Source organism: Helianthus annuus, chromosome 2, assembly GCF_002127325.2.
Source record: "Helianthus annuus cultivar XRQ/B chromosome 2, HanXRQr2.0-SUNRISE, whole genome shotgun sequence".
Classification (NCBI taxonomy): domain Eukaryota; kingdom Viridiplantae; phylum Streptophyta; class Magnoliopsida; order Asterales; family Asteraceae; genus Helianthus; species Helianthus annuus.
In genome coordinates, this window is record NC_035434.2 from 29157272 (window position 1) to 29171149 (window position 13878).

Here is a 13878-nt window from a genome sequence, read left to right on the forward strand (position 1 = left end):
TGCCCTGTTTCTGTGGATTTCCATACCAAGTATCTTCCTGGCTTTCCCCAAATCCTTGATTTCAAACTCTCTCATCAACAGTTGTTTGGTTTCTTCTATTTGGCTTTTGCTTTCACAAGCTATTAGCATATCATTAACATATAAGAGTAAATAGACAAATTTACCCCTGTCATACTCCCTATGATACACACAGCTGTCATAAGGACTTCTGCTGAAACCACTGCCCACAATGTATTCATCAAATCTTTTGTACCACTGTCTGGGAGACTGCTTCAGTCCATACAAGGACCTCTTCAGTAAACATGCCTTATCTTCTTGGCCTTTGACCTCATACCCCTTTGGTTGTGCCATATAGATCTTCTCCTCCAAATTACCATGCAAAAATGCAGTTTTTACATCCATTTGTTCCAATTCCAGATCTAATGATGCAACCACGGACAAGATAACTCTAATTGAGACATGTTTGACTACAGGAGAAAAGATCTCATTGTAATCAACACCTGCCTTTTGAGTAAATCCCTTAGTCACCAGTCTTGCTTTGTATCTTGGACCTTCTCCTAGTTTGACACCTTCTTTAATTTTGTAGATCCACATGCAAGACACCAACTTCTAGTCTTTAGGCTTGTTTACCAACTCCCACGTACCATTCTTGTACAGAGAATCCATCTCTTCATCCATTGCTTTATACCACTTTTGATTATCTTCTGAATTAACAGCTTCTTCAAAAGTTAGCGGTTCATAGATGCTTTCATTCTCTGCTGCTACAAAAGCAACTGCAGAAATATCTTCTTGATCTCTGTACCTCAGTGGTTTCACAACTCTCCTTTTTGACATGTCTCTCACCAAAATATAATCCTCCAAATTTGGTACACTTTGACTTGTCTCATCCTGACTTGAACTAGGATTTCCACTTTGACTTGTTTCACCCTGAGTTGCACCAGACCTTTCAACATTCACCTTTGGTCTGTTTAACACTGGCTCCACCTCAAACTGAAGATCATCTTTCTTGGATACACTTCTGTTTATTGACTCCATAACATCTTTGTACAGGACATTCTCCCTGCACTGAACATTTCTGCTCACTATCACCTTTGGATTTTGCAACCTCCAAAGCCTGTATCCCTTTACACCTTCAGTATATCCCAGCATTATACACTTTTGAGATCTAGGATCCAACTTATCATCACTCACATGAGAATACACCAAAGACCCAAAAACTTTTGAATCTTCATACTCAGGTTTAGTACTTGACCACATCTCCATAGGTGTCTACATCTGAATTGCTGATGAAGGACATCTATTGATCAAATAAGCTGCAGTGGATACAGCTTCACCCCAGAACTTCTTTGGCATTCCTGAGGTTGCCAACATACACCTCACTCTTTCTAATAAAGTTCTGTTCATTCTTTCAGCCAAACCATTCTGTTGTGGAGTACCAGGAATGGTTAAGTGTCTGGCTATACCATTTTCTTTGCAAAATTTATCAAACTCAAGATTACAAAACTCCAGCCCATTATCTGTTCTGAGTTTCTTCACTTTCTTCTCAGTTTGATTCTCCACCAATACTTTCCATTCTTGAAACTTTTTGAAAGTATCACTCTTGTGTTTAAGCACATAAACCCACACTCTTCTTGAGTAATCATCTATGATGGACAAGAAGTATCTACCACCTCCCAAGGTTTCTGTTCTTGCAGGCCCCCACAGATTAGAGTGAACATAGTCTAAGACTCCCTTAGAACTATGTTTTCCTTTGCTGAACTTTACTCTTTTCTGTTTGCCCAAAACACAGCTTTCACAAAAGCTTATATCATAGTTCTTTAGATCACCAAGAACTTGTTGTTTGGACAACTCAATCAGGCCTTGTTGACTTATATGACCAAGTCTTTTATGCCTCTTCAGGGCTTCATCATCACCTTCTTCACTTGCCATAGCAGCCACTCCATCAACAACTTTACAATCCAACATGTAAATGTTGTTCTTGATTCTAGTACCACTGAGCACCACCATAGACCCTTTTATAACCCTGGCCTTTCCGTCTTTAAGACTAACATGATATCCCATTTTCTCTAAAGTACCAAGAGATAACAAACTTCTTTTAAGATCAGGGATGTACCTCACATCTTTGAGATCAAACGTGATGCCAGATTCTGTCTTCATTGTCACTGTACCAATGCCAAGAATCTGACAAGGCCTGTCATCTCCTAGCTTTACAGACCCCATGTCCACCATCTTCAATTCTTTGAAGGCTTCTTTCAGAGGTGTCATATGGAATGAACACCCTGAATCCATTACCCATTTTTCTTGAGCACATTCACTTGTGACCACAAGAACATCAGCACTGTCATAACCTCCTTCTGACTGATCATCAGAATCTACATGACTACTCTGCCCCTTTGAGTAATTACTACTTTGACCTCTTGAATAACTGCCTTCACCTTTTCTTTTCTTGAATTATGGACAGTCTTTCTTGAAGTGCTTTTCTGAATTACAAACAAAACATCTCCTCTTGAATCTTGACCTGGATTTTGACCTGGAATTTCTGTTGCCACTACTGTAATTCCTTTGATCCGACCTTCCTCTCACATACAAGCCATCTCCACCTTCTTCTTTAGAATCTGACCTCTTCTTCAATTCTTTTGAATTCAAGGCAGACAATACATCTTCCATAGACAGAGAATTTCTACCATACATCAATGTATCCACAAAGTGTTCATATGATGATGGTAAAGAAGTGAGAAATATTATGGCCTGATCTTCATCATCCAATGCCACCTCTATATTTTCAAGATCCAAAATCAACTTGTTGAATTCATCTGTATGATCTTCAAGACTCTTTCCAGATGACATGTGAAATGTATACAACCTCTTCTTCAAATACAGCCGATTTGCCAAAGATTTAGTCATATACAATGACTCCAACTTTGCCCAAATCCCCGCAGCAGACATCTCCTTTGATACTTCACGAAGAACTCGATCACCAAGACTCAATATGATTGCACTATGAGCCTTCTCGAGCATATCCTTCTTTTCTTTATCAGTTAAGCCTTCAGGAAGTTTATCTTCTCCTTTCAGCGCATCTACCACACCATTATGAACCAGAAGAGCCCTCATCTTCACACGCCATAGACTGAAATCATTCCTCCCATCAAATTTCTCCAATTCAAACTTCGTTGACACTATCTTTGATCTCTGATTGCGGAATAAAACGTCAATTTATTTTAATCGAGCCACCAATGGCTCTGATACCACTTGTTAGAAAAACAACCCAGAAATTGACCCAGAGAATTGAATCAACGATTAACGATTGAATCTTATTGAATCAGAAATTGAATTACAAGAAAAGAATTACAAAGAAATTGAAAGTAAAGAAATTATCTACACACTACTTCAAACCCCTATTTATACTAAACGCCCAAAATTCAGTTACAACTATCCGTTGTAAGAACTTCCACAAACACCCCCTGAACTTACAAGAATGTAAGTATCAGACCTTGTATCTAAACAACTGCTCTCTAATACCTCAATCACTGATCTACTCCTCAACAACAGTTTAAACTACTGATTCGCTATCTACTGCTTATTTAAACAGTAGCTGTTTTACCATCATCAGTTGTTACTCTCAGCTGTTAATCACCATCAGTGTTTGATCACAAGCAGTGCTTAGAGTTCCATCAGTTGTTTGTCTTGTTTAGCCTCAAACAGTGGTTTGCTTATTTAATCAGAACTCATCAGTGGTTATAACTGAAATATTACTTTTCTCAACAGTTTTCCAGTAAACTAAATTATTTGAAGGGTCCAGTTTATTAAAAGAATTTATACTTTGTTAAAAAAAATTATTATTTTGGTAAGGTGAGATACGCACAACACTTAATCTCAGCCATTGTTTTAGTCGCATTTACAACATGTTATTTCACCTAATTAGATATATTTTCTTGAATTCTAGCGTACCCTTCTTTTATTAAAACACAAGCAAATAAAGTTGGTCGAAGATACCTTCCTAGATGCTAAAAGAATTGTTCTAAATTGTAAAATGAGGTTGAGTGTGGTTTTTATCAAGAAGCAACCTACATTTTTTTATTCAAAAAGCTTCAAATTGAAAAAGTGGATGATGCACGTTCAAAGCATGCTCTCTTTGATAGTTTTTCAAAAGTAACTACTTGCCTCTTTAAATAGGAAATCAACCCACAACTTGCCTCTTTAAAATGGAATTCAACCCACAGTTGTAAAAGAAAATTGAACTTAGTTAACCAACTTGAACTTGAACGCTAGACTTCCTTGGATTCTAGCAACCGGCTTGCGTGGAGGACACTACTTTCGACAGCTTCATTTCACCTTGACACTCCTTGGAACAATGATCCTCACTCTCTAGCGTTATCAGCGTCATCAATTGCTCTTGACATTTGACTTTAGTTTCAAGTCATGGCCATCACACTGCTAGTCACGAGTTTGTGTTCACTTGCACCTCCAAATAGGCAGCAAACATGACCTTCTCCCATCAGCGAGACACATAATGTTGAATATAACTTGCCGATGGCCTTAACGCTCGAACCTGCTCTAATACCGCTTATCAACAGGTCGTCTGCTGAGGCCTTGTGTGAGGCCCACCACTATCGTTGACGGCCATCCAATCATTGTCACTTGTTGACACGGGTGACTAGTTTCAACCTATCATGAATTGCAAGTACTTTCGTTGTACAACATTAATTAGTTGTTGCAGCACTCTTTAAGGATATGCAGGAAAAGCGAGTAAAGCTAGGGGTTATAAAATAAACTATTTATGTGCAGTCTTAAAAAATTATAGCATGTCACATTGAGGCAACATGTATGTAAAAAAATAATCTTTATATCTTTAAGGAGAAGTTCTTTAAATTAAAGCCTAGAGAAAAAGAATGGGTTGAACCACCGATAAAATGCTCAAAATGTTTAATTATAAATAGCATGTTTCTATATAGGAAAAACATAACAGAGTAAACTACAATTTACCCCTGTGGTTTAGGCCCGCTTGCATAATGACACCATATCTTCGAGTATTTGCTCTATGGCTCCCCATGCCTGCATTTCATCACACTCTGCCCCTATCCGTCAGTCAAACGTTTGTTTGACCGTCCACCTCATGGGTAAAATTGTAAACTTGCGTCCCTTTCCCATGGGAAAACCGAATTGCCCGTTCTCATTAACAGAAAAAATGGATAAAGTTAACCTCGTGGACTAAAATGGCAACGATGAAACAATTTTGGACCCAAAGGTGAAAAATAAAACATTTGGACTAAACTGACAAAATGATCCAAACCACAGGGACTAAAATGACATTTAACTCTTTTGTCTTTTTTTTCAAGAAATCTATTTTTACCATAAACCATGTCTTCTTGAGTAGATATAAAAACACAACATATCACGCCAACGTTTTATGACTATGAGTATGACTTTATAATCATTGGTTTGATCAAGATACATGCCAAACAATATCGACTTGGTTATGGTAGAAACCCTGAGACCGAGAATTAGATTAAATATAAATGCTTTTGTGATTTTTTTTTTTTTTACTATTCATTTTTTTTTTTTGTGATTGGATTCAAAATAGAAAATTTAGGAGTATTCTTATTTTCATATTAATAAGAGTCTATCCAAAGCACAAAGAATCAATAAATTTTATTGACGGGGTTTGAATGAGAGACACACTGGTGCATGAAGTCAGGTCAGGTTTTCGACAACAGAGGTTATGAAAGGCGCATGTTGCATCTTTAACGGTGATAAATTTCTGATTGGCTAAATTAGAAATCTCACAAAAGTACATTAGATAATTCGTGTAAACGTAACATAGAACTAGCCTTGAAACGACCAATAGCTTTTTCAAGTAGTCTTATTAATATTTTAGAAAGTATAAGGGTGGCCGGGGCACTCCACGATAGGGATAAGCATGGTATCCGTTCGGTACAGAATACACCGTCGGTATTTACTGGGGATAACCCGTAAGTACCGGTACAGAAAAATGTAGAAAATTGGTACCGTACCGGTACCGAATATACCGGTTCGGTTCAGTACCGGTACCGGTTCGGTACCAGTACCCGGTACCAAATGCTCATCTCGACTTCACGGGTTAGAGTATGCAGGTAAGGTACCCGCACGGTAACACTGCCGCCACCCCCTAGGGTAGGCCATGCGGGTCCGGTTATGGGTTTACCTACTAGCGTTAGGGTAGTGTAAAGGTTTGACGATTGTAGTATTTAAGGTTGTGTGATTGGTGGGTGGAGTAAAAGAGTGAGTTACATGGTTCTAAGATACTTGTGGTAGGTGCCGCCAGTGTTTTGTGATTATAGAGTACCTTATGTTTAGAATTGACATCACAATGCGAGATTGATCCGAGCTAGGGTAGTACCCTTGAGTGCCCTTTCCCCTTGTATCAACGTTAAAATCTCTCATGATGGTAACCACATATAAATACTATAATCAAACTTTATAATTTGTACTTGTTAGAAACAATATTTAGTTAAAAGAGTTAAATGTCATTTTAATCCCTGTGATTTGGGTCATTTTGCAAGTTTAGTCCAAAGGTTTCATTTTTTGCCTGTAGGTCCAGAAATGTTTAACCGTTGTTATTTTAGTCCACTGGGTTAACTTCATCTATTATTTATGTTAACGAGAAGGGCAATTTAGTCATTTTATATGGATGAATTAGCCTTCTAGTTAACAAAATTATGTATAAAATGACCCAATTGCCCTTCTCGTTAACAGAAAAAATGGATGAAGTTAACCCAGTGGACTAAATTGGCAACAGTGAAACCATTTTGGACCCACAAGAGAAAAATGAAACCTTTGAATTAAATTGACAAAATAGCCCAAACCACGGGTACTAAATGACATTTTACTCTACTTAAAATCATAAAAGTCGAGTATAGATTAGAAGATAATAAAGTGTTATAGTGAAATTAATATAACAAATTAGGACAAATAAAAAGTAAAAAAAATTAACAAAATAATAAATTAGAAGTCGATGACCAAAAAAAAATAAAATTATCATGAAAAAAAAAATGACCAAAGTTAATTTTTTTTACAAAATGTTTAGTTAAAATCATAAAAGTGTGAGTATAGATTAGAAGATAATAAAATGTTATAGTGAAATTAATATAAACAAATTAGGATAAATATAAAAATTAAAAATTAACAAAATAATAAATCACAAGTTGATGACCAAAGTTATTTTTTTATCCAAATTTTTTAGTTAAAATCATAAAAGTGTTGGCATAGATCAGAAGATAATAACATGTTATAGTGAAATTAATATAAACAAATTAGAATAAATAAAAAAAATTTAACAAAAAAATAAATCAGAAGTTGATGACCAAAGTTATTTTTTGTAGTGTCAAACTGACAACTGATAAAGATTGCTATACCAAAATCATCTTTCACAAAAAATACATACACATTCTTACATTCATATTAGTACTAATAAGATTCGCGCGTGTTTAGGTGCGAGTACTTCGCAAATGTTGAACGGATTAGTCTAAGCGTTATGTGATGTGTTAATCATATGAAAACGCACGTTATGACGTATCCGATTGAACTCAATGTAACCTATAGTTGCATTGCGATTAGATCAAAACGTAACGTAAATCAAATTTATATCGTACAATCATAACGTATTATACGCAACCCGACTAACTCGAATTTATATCGTCAAGCCAAAAACTCTCGAGGGGGTAAAAGTGGCATTTACAAAGTTCATAAAAAGTTAATTGGTTAAAAATTGCATTTCCTAAACTTAAACTTAAGGGCTAAGAAAGGATAAAGATAACATTTGATAAAGTTTTGGGGTAAGAAGGAAACTATAAGGGTAGAGGGTGTCATTCAATCACTTTAGGGTGTTTGAGTTACCGTCTACCTAATAATCTCATGCCATGTCAAGTCCTCCTTCCACTCCCCATTTTGCACTCAATCACTGGTAATGATTCAAACACATGGAGAGTGGTAAAGAATTTTTAAAAAAAAATATGATTGGTTGAAAGGGGTTGGGACCCACCATTAAACCCCCCCTCTCTTGTCATTCCCTCCTCTTCCCGCATCGGTGAGTAGTCACCGAAATCATCACTCCCCACTCACTGATCCGCCGACAATCATTCCCCGTGCGGTGAAGACCATTTCCCGCTTGTGTTCGGTGAATGATACCATCCACCCTAACAAAGTTGGGGCTGAAAAAGAAACTGCCACAAAGTTGGGGTGTCAAAAGCAAAGCTTTGTAAAATGGAGTAGTAGTTTAGGGACTAAATTTGTCATTTTATGAAACTTTAAGGGTACCAAAGTAAAAGGGCTAAAATTGCAACATCGTAAAAGTATAGGAGAAGGCAAAGCCGTGGGGTTTCCACCGACTTTGTATTTTAAGAGTATATAGAATTGGCTACAAAAATTATAATTTTAAAACAAAACAGCAAGGTTTAGTGACAAACATTTAAATAGTACAAGTTTTTTGTTGTTTTCTGAAGTTTACTAAAATACAATAATTTGTTTTAAGCTATAGGGTATGGTGGTTGTGGTTAGGACATAATTTCCCATCTAGGAACATGAATAGAAGGCTATACCACCCTCTTGCCATTATAGTTTGCATGGAGGGTCATAGTAGTCATGAGGGTCATGATCACACCATATACCCTAATACATGTAGGGCTGTTCAAATTGCTCGGCGCTCGACGCTCGTTCGATGCTCGCTCGGAAAATGCTCGGAATTTGCTCGTTCGATTCAGCTCGATTAAAAAAATGCTCGGTTCAGATCGGTTCAGTTTGTAAATGAACTGAGCACGAGTAAAGGTTCGCTCAGTTCGGTTCGACTCGGTTGGCTCGATTTATTTTTTAATATATATATATAGGAAGGTTAACGTACATTACGGCTTAACTTACATCATGTACGACAGGCAATTACGCACGTTCATTTTAAAATCACGCACGTTATAACTCAAAAATCCAAAATCACGCATGTTGAAACCCAATAATCACGCATATTAAAACCATTAATCACGCATGTTGTAGAAAAAATCACGCACGTTGTCGTACGTGAAGTACGTTAAGCCGTAATGTACGATATACTTTATATATATATATATGTGTGTGTGTGTGTGTGTGTGTGTCTATATATATACATATACATTGGTGTTTGTGTGTGTATCATTTTTAATGAAATGACTAGAGACTAACATTAACAATATTTGGTCCAACATCCAAATATAGCTCATTTAAGTAAGTAGAATTGCAATCCAATACCAATAGTCCATTATCCAATACTTAAATGTCCATTTAAGTAATTGAGTCAAAATTTCAAATATTAAAATGTGAAGCGTCGATCAATACTCAAATCTCAACCCGCCATTTGATTCAGAAGTGCAAGACCCTAATCAAAACCCCCATTGGCCATCGTTATTCGATTTCTCCACCGCCACTCGCCAAGACGCCAACTCGCCAATGTATTGCTTCAATCGATTCATTCAATTTCAAACTTCCGATAGAACAAGGGTATGTTTCAATCGGTCGACAATTTATCTTCCCACTTAGTTAATCTTGATAGAACTAGTTGAGTGTTTTTGTATTCCTTGTTATTCGTTAAATTTTTACTTGCGTTCTATTGGACGAAACATCAGGGAGGAAAATTGCACTTTATTCTAATAACTAGCACCACCATCGTTACTTTCCTTGTTTATGCTGCGACGCTTGATACTCGCTCAACGTTCGTTTGAAAAATGCTCGGATCGAAAGACGCTCGCTCGAGTTTGGCTTGGTTGAAAAAACGGTCGGTTCGGTTTGGACCGGTTTATAAACGAACCGAGCACGAGAAAAGGTCTGATCGGTTCGGTTCGGCTTGTGAACAGCCCTAAATACGTGTTCTTTGTATTAAACTGAACTATATGTGAAACAATTCACGATTTTGAAAATTAATCAAATAGTTCAGATCCGTTTAACTGAAGCAATTTTTTTTTGAACGGCAAATTTGGATCACTGACGGACCACTGGAGTATCATCGTGCCACCAACAGAACCACCCGATCATATCCATCTCCACTAGGCAATAATGCCTATTAGGGGTGTTCAAAACTATCCGTATCCGAAAATCCGATCCCAAATATCCGATATCTAAATCCGAAATATTAGAAAAATCGGATATCCGAAATTTCGGATATCTGAAATTCGGATATCCGAACTTTTCGGATTCGGATAGTGATTTTCAAAATTTTCAGATATTTCGGATATCCAAAATATCCGAAAATTTAATTTTCATTTTTTTAGGATATGCGAAGTATCTGAAAGTATCCGAAAAATATCCGAGATATCCGAAAACTTATATTCGGATATCCGAATCTATCCAAAATATCCGTTTCCGAATATGAAAAAAATAATACAAAAATAAAAATAAAATAAAAAGTTGGATTTTCGGATATCCGATTCACTATCCGAATCTGTATCCGAAATTTCAGATATCCGAAATTCAGATATCCGAAATTCAGATATCCAAAATTTCGGATACGGATTCGGATAGTAAAATCTGGTATCCGAAAATTTCGGATATCCGAATTATATCCGAATTTTCGAATATCTGGTTTTGAACACCCCTAATGCCTATACACCAATTCAGAAAGAAAACCCAATAAATCTGGGAAAACCCCCTTTATGGGAATCGAACCCATGACCTAATGGTCATAAGCCTTATCCCACCCCCAAGATACCACTAGGCTATAATGTCATGGATGTTTAACCGAATCAATTACTTAAATCATACATATTGCCATATTGGTATACTTAGCCTAGCCGATTGATAATGTCATGTGCATAAAACATGTGCAAAAGCCTTAGAGCATTTACATACTGTCCATCAAATTCTCAAATTCTGTTAGGGGCTTCTTTATATTATAGATAGTAGTTATGAGGGGTTTTGAGTGGAGAACCATCAAATTCTCAAATTATGTTAGGGGCTTCTTTATATTATAGATAGTAGTTATGAGGGGTTTTGAGTGGAGAACAGAGAAACTGTTATTGTTCTTCTATAAATACAAAAACGTTGTTTGCCCCTATAATTTTTTTAATATTTTTAGAAAGTGGTTGAAAGTAAAGGAGAGAGAAAAATGTAATGATAAAGGTATAGAAAACTATTATTTAACTGAAAACGAGAGAGAAAAATAGTGATTCTTAGTTTAATAATAGAGATGAAGATAGTAGATAGGATGTGAATACGCGTCCTCTTCTTAAAAACATGTAGGCAAATTGGATTTGAATAATCTTAACTTTCTCAATTTGGCCGATAATAATCACAACTCAATTATTTGCCGATAATAATCCGAACTGGTCCACTTTTGGCCAATAATAGTTTGCGTTAAAAATAGCTTAAGAGTTAAGTTTTTTTTTTTTTTTCGAATTACAAACCGATGTTTTAGGGATTTTGTATAGAACGAGGTTACGAGTTGATTGATGTAAAATTTACCTCGAAATACTACCCAAAACGACGAAAACGGTGCTTCAATTCAGGTGTTTAAACTTCCAATGAACAAAAATCAATCCGTTTGGTGCACCGTTTCGAGGTAAGTTTTACATAAATCGACTTGTATCCTCGTTCTGATCAAAATCGCTAAAACATCGGTTTGTAATTCAGAAAAAAAAACTTAACTCCGTTAAGCAATTTTTAACAGCGCACTATTATCGGCCAAAAGTGTACAAGTTCAGATTATTATCGGCAAAAAACTGAGTTTGGATTATTATCAACCAAATTGAAAAAGTTAGGATTATTTAAATCTAATTTGTCAAACATATAAAACATTTTTAAGTAATAACCCACCCAAAATATAACTTATATTCTACAAAAAAAACATATTTTTATAATCATATCGACCTAATTCTTTAATAAAGTAAACCTCTTTTACAAAATGAATCACATAAAGATTTGTTTGTTTTGTGTTGTGGACGATGGAAAATGCTTGGTGCGTCCCACTAAAATGGATAATACTTTACTTTGGTCTCTATAAATATTCCATAACGACATAACTCCTTCTCTCATAACTACAAGATAATGTTTTCAGTATTTTCTCACCCCACCATACCAAACATTAACATTTCTAAAACATATTAACAGTATTATCCTCCTCTCTCCAATGGGTCCAAACATTTTGGACGCACTCAACGTCCGAGTCGTCGGCTCCGGCAAGAGGATTTTAGTACTTGCTCACGGTCTAGGCACGGACCAGTCGGTCTGGAGCCGCATTCTGCCGTACTTCCGTACGCATTACAAGGTCGTATTATTCGACCTTGTGTGCGCGGGAAGCGTTAATCCTGACTACTTTGATTTTAACCGGTACAGCACGCTTGACGCGTTTGTTGATGATTTGTTGCAAATCCTTGACGCGTTACGTGTTGACCGGTGTTTTTATGTTGGTCATTCTCTTTCTTCCATGATTGGAATTCTTGCTGCTATTCGTCGGCCGGAGCTGTTTGCGAAACTTATTCTTATTGGTGCTTCTCCGAGGTATGTGTAGGTGATCCTGGTCTAGTTGGTTTCTTTTAATGTTGTTGTTTGTGAACTATAAGGGTTGTTGAAATTGATTTCTTATTTGGTTGATTGATTAAGATCTGGTGAAATTATGGTGAATGTTGTTAGGTTTTTGGAGAGAGATTATTAGGTTATTTTATGAACGAATAAAGGAATATATTCGGTTTCGATTATCAGATTATTGTTCCTTTCAACTGATTGATAGACTATGATTTTTTTTTTTTGTTCTGATTTTCATGTCTAGATATTATCACTCTGATCTGATCTGATCTGATTTGTTCAATTTGATTTTGACTTAATTTTGCTCCATGAATTTGGATTAAGATAAGGTTTATTTGAGAAGAAAAAAGATTATAATTTTTCTGTGGCAATTGTTATTTCTTTTTTAATTACACCAATTATTCTAAATTACTGAATTTGCTTAGGTTTGAACCTAAGATTTCTCTTTTAAAAGACATATGACTCTATCAAATGGCCAAAAAAAAAGGAGATAAAGTGGAATGTTTAGGCTTTATCTCTTAGCGTTAATTTAGTTTAATTTTGGATTACTAGTAGAGTAACATTCTATCGTAAAAAAAAGTTATTTAGTTTTTTTTTTTCACATAAATCAACAAAGTAAAGACTTGAAGTATGTTACCTCAAATCTTAGTGTTTTCATATATTTTCGGTTTGATCGAATACGTTATTCCAACAAATTTCAGGTTCTTAAACGATACGGATTACCACGGCGGATTCGAATTAGGCGAGGTAGAGAAGGTTTTCGTAGCAATGGAAGCAAATTACGAGGCTTGGGTGAACGGGTACGCTCCATTGGCCGTCGGTGCTGACGTACCGGCGGCCGTACGCGAATTCAGTCGGACGTTGTTCAACGTCCGGCCGGATATTTCACTGTTCGTTTCTCGAACAGTGTTCAACAGCGACTTGAGGGATAAGTTAAAGTTAGTGAAGGTTCCATGCTGCATAATTCAAACGGCGAAAGACGTGTCGGTGCCTTCGTCGGTGGCGTTGTACTTGAAGGAGCACCTCGGCGGCCGAAACACGGTGGAGATGATGAATGTTGAAGGTCATTTGCCTCATCTGAGTGCTCCAGCATTGTTGGCTCATCATCTGAATAGAGCTCTTTCTAGATGATAGTTTTGAGTTTTTGTAAGTGGGCCTTGATGGGCCTGGTTAGATGGACCATATGTAGTTTTATCCAGTTTGAGAATATTGGTGGAATATGGCTGCAGATGGTTACACCTGGCAAATAATTAGTGGATGATGAGTAGAGGATAAGAATGGATCTACACGTGCTGACGTGTTTATTATATTTTGTCTTGTTTTTCATCTATGTTGATTTTAGTATTATGATTTAGTATCTTAAAA

The 13878-nt window shown here is 36.4% G+C and overlaps 1 protein-coding gene across 1 annotated transcript; it reads left to right on the forward strand.

The window, feature by feature from the left end:
- The first annotated feature begins 11937 nt into the window (after positions 1–11937).
- Positions 11938–13878, forward strand: LOC110889485 (probable strigolactone esterase DAD2). Its single transcript, XM_022137017.2, has 2 exons — positions 11938–12489; positions 13215–13878. Exons 1-2 carry the CDS (start codon positions 12119–12121, stop codon positions 13642–13644), a joined length of 801 nt encoding a protein of 266 aa, XP_021992709.1. The 5' UTR covers positions 11938–12118; the 3' UTR covers positions 13645–13878.